Below are 17,185 nucleotides of genomic sequence, written 5' to 3' on the forward strand. Positions count from 1 at the left end.
TTCTTACAAGATATTATCTGTAGAAAGAAATAAGAGAAAATAGGTGCGTCAGAGTTATTTCCTGATTCCCAAAGCAGAATGGCATGTCCTGTCCTGATTGGTTCCATCTCTCATCTGTCCCCATGACTTGATCCTTCCCAGAGACCTCTTAAAAGCTCAAGGACAAAGACCAGGAGTGTAGCTCAGAGCCTTGGTTCCACCCAACGCTCAATGCTCCTGTATAAGTCAGAGCCCTTTCACTGCACTCCCAAACTTACGCTGCTGACTACTTCACTTTGGAAAAAAAAGCACAAAATTTCAGGACCTAATTAGTCTTTCATTACCATCACGAAACGATGATTCCCCTTCCCCCACCACTTGTCTGAGTATATACCAACAGAACCTTCAAACTGGGTTGAAACATGGTTTCCAATTTTATAAAAATGAAATAAAAGTCATCCATTTTAATTCCTCAACCCATCTACATGAGTCAACATAATTAATATTCTTTAAAACTGGGAATTTAGAAACATAAAAGACTTCTTTCAAGAGACCATGAGTACCAAAAGAAATTAAGAAATGGCTTTAATCAATGCAGACCCTCATTCTCCCATTTCTGTCCTTTGAAGGGAAAACTTTAATAAGCCAGGAAATTCTTCTTTTCAATGTATATGTGCTTGACAGAAATGTGGTGTCAAAGGTTGTTCTTAGATTCTATTTTAAACCTTTCTTGTTTAAGAAACAGCAAAGAAGTAAGACTGGGTTTCAAATGTTTTACCTGAACCATCAGTAACTCACTGTTTCCTTCCCTCTTTCCTTCCATCCATCATTAGAGGCCAAATTCTCACTGACCTTTCTCCCTCAAAGCTGTTAGATCAGAACCTGCATATTTTCTCTTAGTGCCATGTCTTTTTTTTTCTCTTAAATAATTTTAACAAACCTGAAGATCACAGTGAAGGCAGGATTTTAAAAGAGGAGGGGAGACGGGACAAAGCTGTTAAAGAAAGCTGAGGACAGCAAGAAGAGAAGTTTAACAGCAAAACAAAAGAAGCCTTCAGAAAACTATTTTAAAAATAGAAGGAAAAAAATCCTCAAATTGCATAGTTATCTAGGCCTTCAGAAAATCTGCACTTACGAAAATGCAGATACATACACAAAATAGCTCATGGGCAAAAAATGATTGCCCTGAATCACCAAAAGAACATTTATTTATCTTTAGCTCAAAAAGTCAGGGGAGCATGAAATACAATATTTAAATTTCCTATCGAAGTAATTCAGAAAATGAAGCACTTTAAATTTACGCAAGAATAAAATGGTATTTACACGTGTGAAATTTCACTGGGAATGAAATGTTATACCAAACTAAATGAAAGTAAGCAACTTCTACTTACATAGGTAATATGCTTCTCTGTTGGGAGAAAAAGACCCTACTTTGTTTCCTTCCCAATTTTTCTCCCCCATCGCTAGTGTCCTACAATGCTACTGTTTTTTAAAGTTGTATAATACAACCAACAGAGAGCACAGAAAGGTGCCAGCTCCCACCTTTGGGAAGCACAATGGAAGTAGCATCATCAGCTACTCCAGGATGTAAGAATACTGCTCACCAAATCCTTCATCAGGTTACCCAGAAAACATCCAGAATTAAAACTGTAAATGTGTATACGTGCGTGTGCATATATATGTATATGTCTGTGTGTATGTGTCTGTGTGCCTAGTTAAAATCTTTGAAAAGTTTTGCTTCTTTAAGTTAACAGAGATATGCAAATCTAAGACAACCCTCCTTGCTTAATGCCTACATTTTTAAACATAAATCTAGGGAAGATATTAATCTGTTATTTTCTCTCCTAGAAAGATAACCTCCACTAATAACATTTTCCTAAACTAATCTGTTATAGGATCTAGAATACAGAGCTAGGATTATTGAAGAAATCCTATTTTTATTATCTTTTCTACAGTGTAACTTCATTTGAGAGAAAATAATAAAATTGGTTAGATATCTGAATCTGAAATATCATTGGGAATGGAGCTACATGTCCCTTTGGGTTCTGACAGAGTGGGTATTTTTGTCAAGAAAGTTGAATTCAAAAAGTTCAATCTTCTGGGTAGAGAATAAAGTTTGATTTTTCATGGGATTCAAATACTATGAGAAGGAGATAATCCTCTCCAAAGCAAATGTTACAAAATATCTGTATAAATTACATCAGAAGAAAATCCTTGTTAATTTAAAATCGTATACCCTACGACTGTATAATGACGCAGAGTCAGAAGAATGGGCAAAAACACTTGCAGAGTCTGTATGACTAGAGCAAGTTATTTACTCTGAATCTTTGTGTCCTTAACCATAAAAAGGGGAGCTATGAAGATAAAGAGATCTGTCCTGAGCTTTGAAAACTTTAAACCACTATGTAATTACCAGTTGCCATTTTTTATTATTTCTTACATTTTAAAAATGAGATTACTTTGTATTACGTCAAAGCTCTGAAGCAGCAGGCACCCTTCCCCAGGGGGCGTGGATGGAGAAGTGGATGAGTGTTCTGAGAAAAGCAGTGTTTGTTTCTGCATCTGTAGCATCAAGAAGAGCACTCTCTTTAACCCCAAAAAGCAAAAAACTTTAAAAGTTCTTAATACAAGAAGCAGAGTGGACAGGAGATTTCTGAGGTTCCTCCAGTGACTTTGGAAGAATTGTGAGGAGTTTGGTGCATATTAGAAGCTGTGAATGTAGGACGTCAGGATTTAGATTTAAGAATGAGCTATATTAGCCATCACATCAACTCTGCTTTTGCTCCTAGGAAAAGCAGTTGCAGTGAACTGCCCAGATAAGCACGCAGGAGCAGCAGGAGGATAAGGTCATGAAATGCTGTTGATATAACCAAGCATGTTGACCCTTCCCCATCTAAATAGTCTCACCAATTTCCTAAACTTTAACAATGATGGTTAACAGCCCAGCAGCGTAAGTTTGACAATTTAACTTGCATGTGTCATTTGTGCCTTTGATAGGACACTGTTTAACTAGAAAATTCATCTACACACAAAAGATCTTTCGGTTAAGCCAGTGACAGTTAAGCCAGTAACAGAATTCAGGACAAGAGGGATTTAAAATATTGGGCTCTGTGGAAATTGTTTGGCTCACTGGAGCATCTGATAGGAAATACTGAAACTGAAATGCAGATAACCGGAAATCAAATCAAGGAAACTGTCACCCAGTGTACAGACTGACAAAAAGCAACTACATAATTACACGTAGAGTTCAGGATTACCCTTCTCCAGGCAAAGTTTTCAGAGCAGTTGGCCTGTCTTACAATGTATGTTTTTTTGCAGTCATTTAAAAATTAAATGAATACAATCACAAAAAATAAATGAATACGATAGCATAGTGATTAGAGCTTTAACGCGTCTCTGCATCCAGTCTTCCCAGAATCATCTCTTGGCTTTGCCACTTAGAGTTGTGTGACTTTGAGCAAGTTATATTACCTATGACTCACTGTCCTCATCTGTAAAAAATCCATCTCATAGGAATTTTTTTGAGTTAATAGAGGTTTTTAAGAAACCCAGTAAACATTAAGCACTATATAACCCATTGATATTATTAATCTAACATCATGAAGAAATGATTAATTATAGCATTTAAAATAGAATCAATCCAAACAGCATGCAGAATTTTTTCTCTGCTGAGAAGCTGATATCTACTTACCTGAAGACATTTATTTATCTTCAAAAATTGGATCCTGATATTATTTGCAAATGTTAAGATGGGGCTTAAAATATATAACAACTAATTCCCAAACGTTTACAAATCTCTCAAGATTTGGCTCTGGGTGCATTACACAATCAATTTAAAAAAAAAAAGCAAATAAGGTCTCAAAAAGATCTCATCACCCAAGGGATTGGTCTCTATTAGTAAAACTCAGTAATAAAATACACTGTCTTCTGTAACACCTTAGAATTTAAAAAGTGTTGTGCCAAGCCTTTTACCTAGCAATATTTTTTGTCTGAATCTCTACTCTAGTTATCTTCCGACAGCCACACAGAGATTTGCTGTCTGGGAAAGCTACTGTATTTTTTCCATTTAATAGTCTGTCATAAAATCAATAAGGGAACACAAGGTCTCAAATATAGTTGTTTCTGGAATAAATTTAATTAAAATATTCTTTCGTGTAATGAATGACTTCAGTAATTTAATTAGTTTAGGCCACTTGTTCAAATTCCAACTTGCTACTTTGTGACATAATGCCAATAATTTAAGTATCTCTGTGGTACACAATGGAAATAAATTTCTGATGCTTCCAAACACGTGAGATTGCCCTATTAATATTTCTTTCTCATACTATCCTCTTTGGAGTTGAAATCTCAATATTATTATAACAATAAAAGGGAGCCATCTCTCTATTTCTGCTCCACAAAAATGTTCACATAAGTCATAGATAATCTATGTTTGAAGTTATGTTAGAATTTACATGTAAAACCATCTTAGTATTTGGGGGGAAATAAGGTTTCAAACTACTGATTAAATTTCTTTGTTGTTTAAAGGTTTATTCAGACCATTTTTTAAATGAGTTTTAAAAAAATATTTTTGATAAGTTGTGTTTTTACACAAAGTTACCCATTGCATCTAAGTTTTCAAGTTTATGTAAAATTATTCGTGGTATCCTCGGCATGTATTTTACTATATCTGACATTTTCAGTTATGTCTCCATTTTTCACTCCTAATATTTATTTGCATCTTCTCATTTATTGCTTGATTGACCTTTCCAGAATTTTTTTCTATTTTATCAGCCATTTAAATAGCCAGCTTTCGCTTTTGTCGCTGTTCTCATTTTGTGTATTGTGCTACTCCCTTTTCTAATATTTATTAAGTATTACATTATTGTTATATTATTAGTATTGTATTTTTACTGAAGTATTGTTATTCTTTACCTTGATGTTGCCATTCTAACCTTGGTGCATTAATTTCAAAATGGCATCTTAAAACAAGATTAATTTAAGGACATAATGTCCCTCTAACTCTAGCAGTTATCTTAAATGTTTCAATATATGTGTTTTAATTGTCCCTCAGTTCTAAATATTTTATCATTTTAACTTCTCATTTTTTTGCCCTATGAAATATTTGGAAGTGTTTCATATGTTCTCAAATGTAAGCAGGGTAAATATCTTTTTGTTTTTTATTTCTAATTTTACATTTTAATCAGAGAATGTGGTCTTCATGATATCAGCTTGTTTGTATTTGAGACTGAATCTGAGGACCTTTCCTAAATTTTAAAATATTGAGATGAAAATTCTACATTTGCTTAAAAAGATAATGTATGCTCCATCGTTGACTACAAAGTCCTACGCATAGTATCTACAGATCCAGGTTATTAATTTTTTTTGCTCAAATTGTCTATTTTCCCTTTTAGACTTCAGTTGATCTGTCAATATCTGAAAGAGGCATATTAAAATCTCACAATATGAATCTGGATTTGTTGATTTCCTCTTGCAATCATCTTATGTTTTGTATGATATATTTTGAGGCTACACTGCTAAGTGTGTGCAAGTTGAAAACTGTTATACCCTGTTATTTTGTTATTATGCAATGGCTTCCTTATCTCTAATAATCATATTTAAAGTCTATTTTGCTTGTGTTAATTTAGTTACGCCAGGTGCTTTGTTAGATTTTCCGCCTAGTACTTCATTTTCAGTCCTTTATTTTTCTTTGTCCTTCAGTTTTATCATTGTCCCTTGTAAACAACTATTATTGGGGTAAGGGCTGAGAGTTGTATATGTTTCTCCCCCTTCTCATCTGAAAGTCTCACACTTTCTTTGAGGAAAGACTCTTTTCTTTGGGCATCTTCGTACTAACCAAAGCTCCCTATTCTGAATAAAATGTGACCATAAAGCTTCAAGTGGACGTTAATATTTTTTCTCTTGGAACTTGAGTAAAGACAGAGAAGCAGAAAAAGGACCTGCCAATCCATGACTTATGTGACCAATGTGTTCAATTCCCAACCCCTGCTCAAAAACAAGTGGCCATGATTGAGAGATGTTCTCTCCTTTCCTCAAATCTTGCCACAATTTGTTTTCTAAACAGATCAGAAGGATATAAATCCTTAATGTAAAGGCAATGAACAACTGCATTTCTGAACAACAGAACTCAGGTATGTGTCCTAGCAAATCACACAATGGGACAGTATGTGTGTAATATAAAGAGAAGTGCAGTAATCTGAGATTTACCCTGTTTGGAGTATCAAATGTCCTGTCAGTGACTTACAGGAAAAACGTTCACTCTGAGATTTGCGAGTTCATAAATTGTCTACACCGTCAATAGCATAGCTCTTGGTAAAGAAAAGAATTTGGGAACACTAGGTCTTGAGGGGAAAGTCTTCTTACAATGTCAACTGTCCTAAAGTAAGGCTTTCTTCTGTATGAGAACTACAACAGTGTGTGAAAACTGAACTGTGTTAATTCTCCCTATGAATTATGGGATGTGAATTAAGGGACAGTTATGTGGTCTAAAACAGTCCCTGTCAGTGAAGGGAATTATCCTCTTGGAACTTGTTTCAGCTATATTCTAAGTAAATAGCTGCCTCTGATGGGGACTTTTGTCTTAGACAATATTTGAATTAATTTAAAAGAAAAAAGAAATTGCTCTAAGAAATATTCCAAGAAGGTTTTAGTATATTTTTTAAAATCAAGTAAAGATTCTTGATATATAAGTCTTGTTGTTAAAACTGCAAAAATATAATAAGTTTTAATAAGGTGGAAGAAAAGCTGGGTAATTACTTTGCACTTTTCTTTCATTTGCCTTTATCTTCAAAGAAGCCAAAAGAAAAAAGTTTTTTTTTTTTTTTTTACCTATAGGGAACAGAGATAAGAATTACAGCAGAACTCTCATCAGAAACCATACAATCAAGAAAAAGAGTAAATGAAATACTTAAAGTGTTGAAATAAAAAATATCACCAACCTGGAATTCTGTATCCAATAAAATTACCCTTCAAACTGAAGGTGAAATAATGACTTTCTTAGAAAAACAAAGTCTGAGAGAATTTGTTGCCAGCAGACCTGACTTTCAAAAAATACTAAAAGAAGTTCTTCAGGCAAAAGGAAACTAATACAGGTCAGAAGCTTGAATTGACAAAAGGAAAAAAAGACATCAGAGAATGAATGAATGGAGGTAAAATAAAATATTTTCTTTTCTTTATTCTTAATTTTCTTAGAGATAGCTGTGTATTTAAAATAATAATAGTGACAATGCATTGATGTGTATAACACGGATCAATGAAATAAGTAATAGCAATGTTATGAGGACAGGAGGGAAAAAATATAAATATTCTGAGGTACTTACACTACATACGAAGTGGTACAGCGTTATCTGAAGATGGGTTTAGATTAATTTAAAACGTGTATTATAAACTATAAGGCAACTGAATAAATTTTTTTAAAGTATAATTAAAATGCTAAGAGAGAAACTAAATAGAATAATATAAAATGCTCAATTAAATATGGAGAATAAAAAAGGAAGAGAAGACACAAAAGAAAAAGGAACATCTGTACAAGCAGAAAGCAGCTCTATACAAGATAGATGTTAATCCAACTGTATCATTTTAATCATTTTAAACGTGAATGGTCTAGATCCATCAATAAAAGACAGATTTTCAGAGTGGGTAATAAAACAAGCCCAGCTATAAACTGTCTAGAAGAAATTCATTTTAAATATAAAACCTTATGTTAAAAGTAAATAAATACCATGACAACACTCAAAAGCAAGCTGGAGTCACTATATTGATTTCAGAAAGTAGATATAAGCACAAGGAAGCTTACCAGGAACATTTAATCTTTAATTAAAGAGAGGCAGCACAGAATGATAAGGATCAAGCAGGCAAAAAAATCAGTTAAGGATAATATTGTCTGAACAGCACGTCAACTTGGTCTAATTGAAATGTATAGAACTGGGAGACGGACTAGCATCCGACAACAGCAGTATATACATCTTCCTCAAGCTCACACACAACAAGGGATGGATTTCTAGCTCTCCTCACCCAAAGTGCGTATGAAACTAGCAGTCCAGATGCCGGGGGTCAGTTAAGAACAAAGGAAAAGGGGCAGGCAGCTTGCTGCAGCCAACACAGCTCTGCGACTGGCTTCCCCTGAGGCTTCCCCACCAGGAGGGAGGGAGAGGAGTGGAGCTGGCCTTCTGTGTTCTGGCCTTTCCAAGACTTGTCCTATAACCGGGGTTCCTGTAAAATGTGCTCATAAAGCCCGACCTCTGCACACACGTAAACATATTCACTCCCTGACTTCTTGATGAATATTATTTTTGATAGAGTCTCGAAATTCAGAGTGAACTAAGAAGATGATTCAAATAAAGAGATTAGTTTTTCAGTAAAAATAAGCTTGACAGGTATGCCTTTTTGACTATCAAATTTGATATGAGTATATTCAGCATTATATGAGATGGTTACACCATGAATTTCAACTCTTTAAAAAATGCTGCATAGTCTTTAGTAAATAGTTCATTATTATTAAATTTCATGTATTTAGTAGATATTTTATGCATTGGTTTTCTAGGGCGACTTAGGTAGCTTAAAGATCAGAAATTCACTTTCTCACAGTTGAGAAGCCTCAAGTCCAAGATTAAGGTGTTCTCAGGCTTGGTTTCTCCTGAGGCAATACTCCTTGGTTTGCAGATAGCCACCCACTCCCTGTGTCCTCACATGGTCCTTCCTCTGTGTGGACACACTCATGCCCCTGGTGTCTCGCTGTGTGTCCAATTCTCCTCTTCTCAGCTGAAACGTCTACTCCGAAAAGCCTTCCCTGACCTCCTGTCTTTGTCCATTTGCTCACCGTGCCTCCTCCTCCTGCCCACTTGCACCCCAACTCCTCTTTCCCATAGACAGCACTACGAGAGCACAGACATTGTCTGTCTTGTTCACCGTTGTATCTCTGAAGTTTAAAAGCCAAGCGTGATACAGGATAGGTGTTCAGTTTCTATCTGTTGAGTAAATAAACTACAACATTTGTACCATGTAACCTCTGGGACAAAGGGGAAAATGAAAATAGTAAGGGAACGTGCTGATTGCTAATGAATTAGTTTTCAAAGTCTATTTGAGGAAAGGACAAAAATTCCTCTACTCATAATTGGTAAACATTTCCAGTAAAATTCTTCCCAGTGAAGACACAGCATATCCTATTGCCCACATTTCTTGCCCTTAAGTCTCAAGAGGTAAAACCCAATGTTGCTTCCTTTACTCCTGACTGCTCTAAACTGTTATTTTAGTCTTCTTAGGGACTGGGATCAGAAGAAAATCTCCCTTTACCGCATTCCCTTGTGACTAAAGTGAGAAGAGATCAGAGGCCAGGGTGAGAGGTGCATCTCCCTATACTTTTCCACTTTTGGGGAAACAAAGAAATCTCCCAGACAAAAGCCCCACCAGCACTCAAAAAGACCATCCTCAATGCTCAAACTCAACAGTCTTTCAAAAGATGTTTGTTAAATAAATGAGTCAATGACTGAATCTGAAGTCCAGCAAAGTCCATATCTCCATGACAAAGCGTCACAGGAATTCTGGACATGACTCAGTCAAAATTCTCACAATCTTATCATTCCTGGACTCATCCCCATTCAACTTTTTCTACTTAAAACCTTATAATCTCTGAAAATAAGCTGGAGAATGATGGAATGAACTGCGTTCCCTACTTTCTATGAAAGGATGAAGGGCTGATCTTCCTCCTTCTTATAGCATTTTTTCCTTGTGAAGTGATTTATACAATGAACTTAATTTACTCTCTTATTTAAATCATTTGCATTTCTTTTCTGATTTCTTACTACTTTCTCCATAGCTTTATTCATCATGTGCCCTTATGAGGATTTGGCATCACTAACACAGATTCCATTTAGCAGAACAACTTTTTCCTCAAAGTCTTACTCAGGGCAACTTGGACATCTTTGTTTCTCAAACTGTAGATGAAAGGATTCATCATTGGCCCCACAATGGTGTAAAACACTGTGGTCACTTTATCTTGATCCAGAGACCCGGCAGGAAAAGGCTTAAGATACATGAATGCTGATGATCCAAAGAAAAGAGAAACCACAATGATGTGGGAGCTGCAGGTACTGAAGGCTTTGGACCTGCCCTCTGTAGAACGGATGCGGAGGATGCTGGAGAGGATCAAGGTGTAAGAAATGGAGATGGTGAGACTGGGCACTATGACATTAATGCCCACCACGATGAACACCACCAGCTCATTGATGTAGGTGCTGGTGCAGGAGAGCCGAAGGAGAGGAGGTATGTCACACATGTAATGATTGATGATGTTGCCATCACAGAAGGACAGTCTCAGCATGCATCCAGTGTGGGCCGTGGCGCCCACAAGCCCCATCGCATATGAACCCACAGTCAGCAGGAGGCAGACCTGATGGGACATGGTGACCTTGTAAAGCAGGGACTTACAGATGGCCACATATCGGTCATAAGCCATTGATGTCAAAATGCAGCACTCATCAATAACAAAGAAGGAGAAGAAATAGAGCTGAGCCATGCACCCTGCATAAGAGATTACGTGCTGGTTTGCAAAACTCATCAGCATTTTGGGAGTTATGACAGAAGAGTAGCAGAGGTCAATGGAGGAAAGATTGAAAAGAAAGTAATACATGGGAGTGTGCAGGTGAGGATTCAGACCGATCAGAATAATCAAGCCAATGTTTCCCACCACAGTGACCATATATATTCCCAAGAAAATGAAAAAGAGGGGCAGCTGGAGTTCTGGCTCTTGTGTTAAACCCAGCAGGATAAACTCAGTCAGTGAAGAGTCATTCCCTAAGGCCATTCTTTCCTAGGACGTATCTGTGGGAACAGGACAAAGGGTAACATTAAAATGTATCAAAAACACTAACAGGCAAGTTCTGTAGGGACAAGATTCAGTAACTCTGCGACCACTCATAACTACAGCATCTCTGCTCCACTTCTGCTTCGACAGTTTTCCAGGCTCACCGAATGATCAACAGTCATCTCAGCAGAAAGAAGACATGTCACTTCAAGGAGTGCTTGGCTTCCATAAATGAGGTTTAGAAGAATAACAGGACAGATTAAATTCAACACTTACCCTTTTGCATGGGGACCTCAATCCTGCTGGGTTAACTGAGCTCAAAGAAAATAATTTCCATCCTCCCTGAATGTCACACAGAGGTCTTCCACGGGCTCTCAAAAAGTCCCTCTCTGCTAAATGCTGCAGAGACTCAGATCAAAACTCAAATCTGGATCAGTACTGAAAGCTTTCAAATGCCAAAACTGAGGTCAGCTTACCTCATTAACTCTCCTCCACTATTCACACAGACAGGCAAGTGACTGATGAATTTTAGGGGTGAACAATCCAAAACAGAGGTTTTTGTTATTGTTTGTGTTTTGAATGACTAAGGGAGCCAGAGCACAGACTTCAGTATCCCAGGCTCCGGGATGCCATGAGTTACAGATCATGATTTCTGATGGTGGCTATGCCCACAGTGTCCTCTCCAGTCTTGGGGGTAGTAAATACCCTCTACTGGTGCCAAGAGAGCCACCCGCTAATATGACCCATGGGTTTTTATGAGTTGGGAAAGCCTAGAGACCTGATTAAAAGTGGGAAAACATATGTTTTCTTAGTACCTTCCCCAGAGATCAGGTTTTGAGGCAAGAAGAAATTACCCACTTTTCCTATTCAGCTCAGATCATGATAACAACATGGACTTATTGAAGTGTACCATTTTACATACATTTTAATTTCCTACCAAATAAGGCACATCCCCAAATAGAAAAGCAGGATGATCTTTCCTGCATCCACATAGTTTCTTCCTAGCATCTACTATTGTATTAAATACTATACATTTATTTGTTTATTGCATGTTCCTACTACACATAAACACACATTTATGCACCCACATATATTTGAATCTAAGCTTTAAATAGATTGTCTCTTTTCTTCAGTGCAATTTCTGTAGCACCTTAGAGCAATGCTTGGCATATATTAGATACCAAATAAATATGAGCATAATAAAAGAATAAAGGAATGAGGAATTAAGGAATGAGGATCCCTCTATCTTTCTTGGAACCCATACTGGATACTACAACAATACTCTCGCCCTACAGGCAAAGGCTTATGCAGTGCCAACGTTCTTCTTTGTAGACCTGAGAATGGGATGAGGAGAACATCACTAAGGCACGTAAAGGTCACTGATAAACTCTGAGATGCCATCTAAGAGCGATTCAGATCAGTTACTGAGCTCAGAGAAAAGAAGTTAATTTCCATCGTCCCTGAATTTCACACAGAGGATTTTCACAGGCTCTCAAAAAGGTCCCAATGCCTCTTCCTGCAGGACTACAGCATAGACTCAGATAAAAAGACAGATTTGGATCAGTATAGGAAGCTCTCAAATGCCAAAATCAAGGTCAGTGCACTATGGGAGGCCAGTAGGAACCATTCAAGATTTTTATTTCTTTTTTACAGGATTGAAATAATCTACATGCACGCTTGGAAAGATTAATACAGCAAAGGCTGGCAGAATGGACTGGTATAAAAGAGATTGAAGGCAGGGTGAGCTGCAAGAGGTAATTACAATAGTCAATGGATGATAAAAGTGTCCTTAATCAAAAGTGCTACTGTGAGTAATTTCAAGAAATACATAGAAGAGACACTGAAAAGAAAGATTCATCAGAACTTCTCACAAAGTAGACAGAAATAGACCAAAAAAAATTTCCCAAAGATACTAGCCTAGGTGTTTGGTTACATTATGGGGTTACTAAAAACAGAGAACTCAGAAAGAACAGAAATAATCATAAACATTCTGCGTTCAGTTTTGAACATGGTGATCTTGAGTCACCAGCTGAACAACCAAGCAGAAGTACACAATCTAAATAAAGCGAAGTAATGCTCAAGAGGAAGACCCGGGTCTGAGAAAAGATTTGGGGATTATTCCAATAGAAGGCAAAGCCATGGAATCAGGCAGATTCAACGAGAGAAAATAAAAAGAAAAAAGGTAGAGAGTCAAGAGAAATACGTGAGAAATCTTTCATACGGGTTTTACACACAGGATAGTTGAAAATCTAATCGTTACTAAAATGAGTCCCAATTACTATTCTCAGACCCCTCAAAATTAAAAATTACAAGGAAGGGGAGTGGTAGAAAAATACTTGAAGATACAACAGCTGAAGACATTCACCTAAAATAAAACTGTACAGTAAATGCCCCCTGACCATGTAATCTAATTTGAGAAGAAAGTTGACTGAATAAGCCATTTAACAACCTTCACATCTGGTATTGTTGGGCTAGGCTGCTGGATCTAACTACCCACTCAAAACAGCTAAAAATACTGCATAAAATATTCTACCATATTCTATTTTATGAACTGGCTTGTGATTACATAAATTTAGCATTTATTAAACTGCAAATGTATGTTTTATGAACTTTTCAGGGTTATGTTACATTTGCTGGTAGAATCAGAAAAGTTGGTATATTCATTATATACCATTATAATGTAAATTATTTAAACATCAACAATATGTCTTAAATGAGATTTATGATTTTTTATTAAATAATAATCTGAAATAAAATATATTTGTAATTCTCAATGAAAATTTGTACTTGCTTCTGGAATATAATTTCTTTGTAACAGGCTTTGTGCTTGAAATAACTGTTTGCAATTCCTGATCAAGAATTTTTAATGACTATATCTCCAATAGCTGTTGTAATCATCATTAGTGAGAAATTTTGTATGCGTAAGTGATAAGAGTTTAAGTCATTTTTACCACCATTTAAAACTTTACAATTGAAATCATATGTAAGTAATGAGTTTTCTTTTATTTAAAAATTTAATGTTCAATCAATTTAGCACCAGCCTCACTTTTTCATTTCAATTATTTCAAATTAACAAAGAAGCTCTTATTTGCAGAAGGCTTGTGTATTCTTAGAGCAATCACACTGCAACTAGTTTAGATGTCACTAAAAGGATAAATTAGCTGGAGATGAACAGAAGTATCTGAAATGGGGAGACAGAGACTGAGACATCTGCTGGGAGCTATGAACATCAGAATTCCCTGCCTAGCCTGCCAGCACCACAGGTTGAGCACCTGAAACACAAACTCCTCCAGCAGCCCTATGGGACTCCTGTCCACAGTGGGCACTGCACATGGCTGCGGTAGCTGGTGTCCAGGTGGTGGAGGACGTCTTTGGTTGGGCTTTTGAAATAGAGCAGTGGATGCCTCACTTGGATGACCATTCTTGCCTCTGGCCAAAGCATGGTACGTGCCGCCACACTGGACACATCTGCCTCTTGCCCTCCCAAGAACACCTATCTAGGACATGATCTAGGCTCTGTGCCTTTAACATGTGTTCATATGGGAATTTCCCACGGATAAAACAAACTTTTTTCCCAGTTAAAATAGTATTTATGAAGTATATACAGAAGGATAATAAAGTCATATATGACACTACCCATATCTTGAAGAAATTCTCCATTTACGAGCATAATATTTCCAAGTACCCTAAAGTTGACTTGAAAATGCTTATTATATTGAAGTAATTTTTACTTCAAATTCCATAATTATAGTAATTTTTTAAAAAACTACATTTAAGTGTTTAGTCATTTCAGTTTTATGGGAATTGTGATTTTTAATTTCTTATAATGATCACTTTTGCCAGGTTGATCAAAAGAATTTAAAGTCAATTTGTAAAATAAGCCTGTTGATTCACAGACCACTCCAGGCACTATGCTGACTCATACTGCCGCCAGGGTGTGCTGGGGATTTGGATATCACATTGCAGGCACGTGTCATGACTGCAACTATATTTTGCCGAGACAGCATACTCCCAAAAAGTGTGTGAAACTGGTAAGTCAAGAATATACATGGCTTTTTATTTGCTTGGATGGGACCAACCATTCACGGAGGTGTGTCTCTCTTCCCACATTTTGTTTGCTTGGTTCTTCTACATTTTAACCTCAGATGAGCTCTCCTCATGTAGTGAAGATAGGACTTCTAGAATCTCTAGATTTAATCTTACCAATTCAGTAACTTCAATGAGAAGAGAAAAGTTTGTTAAAATAATTTTGGCAGAAAAGACTATAGCAAAATGACTATTTCTGACTAAATCACTGTCATCAGGGTTTGGCATGTGCTGATTAGATGGGATATGCCTTGTGAGATGGGCAAGTCAGCCCAACAATATCACATAAAATGTGTTTCCTGTTTCAAATTCTAGTCAAAAAATAGCTTATTTTGAACTTCCTATAAAGGATATTTAAAAAAGAGAATTGGAGATATATACATAGAAAGGAAAAAAGAGCAAAAGATGAACCAGAGAAAAATATAAAGACAAATGAACTATATAAAATAGCTACCACTCCCAGGACTGATGGAACAGAAAGAAAGAGGAAGAAGCATAACCAGATTCCAGAATCTTGGAGGAGAAACTCTACAGAATTGGTGTTTGGGTTGGTGGAGGGCTTGGAGATGCCCCACAGCTGGTGCTTGGATGCCTGAAATCTACCGAGAGGGTGCAGCGTCCAACATGGAGAGAGACCAAGAGGAAAGCCTGACAAGTGCTTGAGCTACTCAAGGGGCAGAGTCCGGGCAATGCAGTGAGGGAGGATGGTACAGCTGGTATGGGAGTGCTGTCCAGCTACTGACTATACAACTAAGGGGGTGCAGTAAGTTAGGCACATTTCCATGTGCTTGTTGGCCATTTGCACATGTTCCTTTGGGATATGTCTTTCAAATGACATGCCAGTACAAGAAATGGTCTTTTTATCAGAGATACATTTTAACTAAGAATATAGTGTTATATATATATTCTGGAAACTGTATCTTTATCAAATCTATGTATTGCAAATATTCTTCTAGTCTGTAGCTTGCCTATAAATATTTTTTGATAACTAGATGTTCTAATTCAAATGTTCATTTTATTTTTTTCCTTCTTTTAGTGCTTTCTAGAATATGTCTAAGAAATCTGTGCCTATACCAATATACGTTTCTGTTTTCTTCTAGAAGATTTATACTTAAGCATTAAGTGTATGGTTTTGATCTCCATTTAAAATTAATTTTTGTGTATGATGTGAAGTAGAAATCAAAGTTCACTGTTTCCCTCATGAACACATAGTACTTCCAGCATCAATTGCTTAGAAGATTTTTCTTTACCTATAGATTTACTTAGTTGTTCAGTCAAAAATCAATTAACTGTAAAAGTGAGGATCTGTTTCTGAATATTCTGTCTTGCCCCATGGATTTATCTGTCTGTATTTATAACAAAACTAACCAGTCTTGATTACCATATCCTGCAACTAAGTTATAAAATCAGTTAGTGTAAATCCTCTGCATCATTTAGAGTTCCCCAAGAAACAAATGCTAAGAAATGCTTAGATTTCCAAGACATTTATTGCGGTAAGTGTCTGTAAAGGATAAAATGGGAGGAAGTGGAGGTCAGTGGAAAACGCTTCAGACCAGGATGAATGTGTGATACCTACAAAAGGAGAGCGAGAAGGAAGGATTGGGTAAGAAAATCTTAAGACCACAGTGCAGTTCAAAAAGTCTATTAGGATGACAGGAAGTCCCCAGGCAAAGATCACCTATCAGAAGACTCATGTTACACAGAAACTGATGAGTTCCGGTATGACCCACTGTGCTAAGCCACTGGCTGAGGACATCTCAGAGTAAGCATGGGCTCTGCCTGAACACCATGGTGGATCCAAAGGAGTATCAGCTAGAGACAGTCAGTGATGCTCCCACAGCTGGTTCTACTGAAGGGGAGTTAACAGCACCTCTCTATGGCTGCTACATGCCACTCCCCAAAAGAAATTATACCCCAAAGTTCTTTCGGATTATTTGTTATTGCTACTTATTATTATATTTTATTAATCATCCCTTATAACATTAAATGTATTACTACTTTTCAAACAACGGGATCCAATACGAGAAGTTTTTGACCTAACGCTATATTTGATACGCCAAATATACGAATGGGAAATGCACTGGAGAAATGGGGAAATTATAGGGAAGAGCATCTAGGTAAATATATTTATTATCTTATTGGTGAGGCAACTTTTAAGTAATTTCACAAAATGCTGTTGATAGGAATATGGTTTACTGTCTTAACATGCACCTGTTTTTCATGATACATCACTGGAGAAGTAAAACATGGCTAAGATGTTTCTCCTAACCAAATGTGTAGTATTTTCCTTAAGCAATAAAAAACAAAATTTACAATAAG

The 17,185-nt window shown here is 36.6% G+C and overlaps 1 protein-coding gene across 1 annotated transcript; it reads right to left on the reverse strand.

Annotated features, from left to right (window-relative positions):
• Window positions 1-9,847: 9,847 nt before the first annotated feature.
• Window positions 9,848-10,792, reverse strand: LOC105074200 (olfactory receptor 8B3-like). The gene has a single exon (XM_010961699.3). It carries the CDS (start codon window positions 10,778-10,780, stop codon window positions 9,848-9,850), a length of 933 nt encoding a protein of 310 aa, XP_010960001.3. The 5' UTR covers window positions 10,781-10,792.
• Window positions 10,793-17,185: the final 6,393 nt, after the last annotated feature.

This window comes from Camelus bactrianus, chromosome 33 (assembly GCF_048773025.1).
Source record: "Camelus bactrianus isolate YW-2024 breed Bactrian camel chromosome 33, ASM4877302v1, whole genome shotgun sequence".
Classification (NCBI taxonomy): Eukaryota; Metazoa; Chordata; class Mammalia; order Artiodactyla; family Camelidae; genus Camelus; species Camelus bactrianus.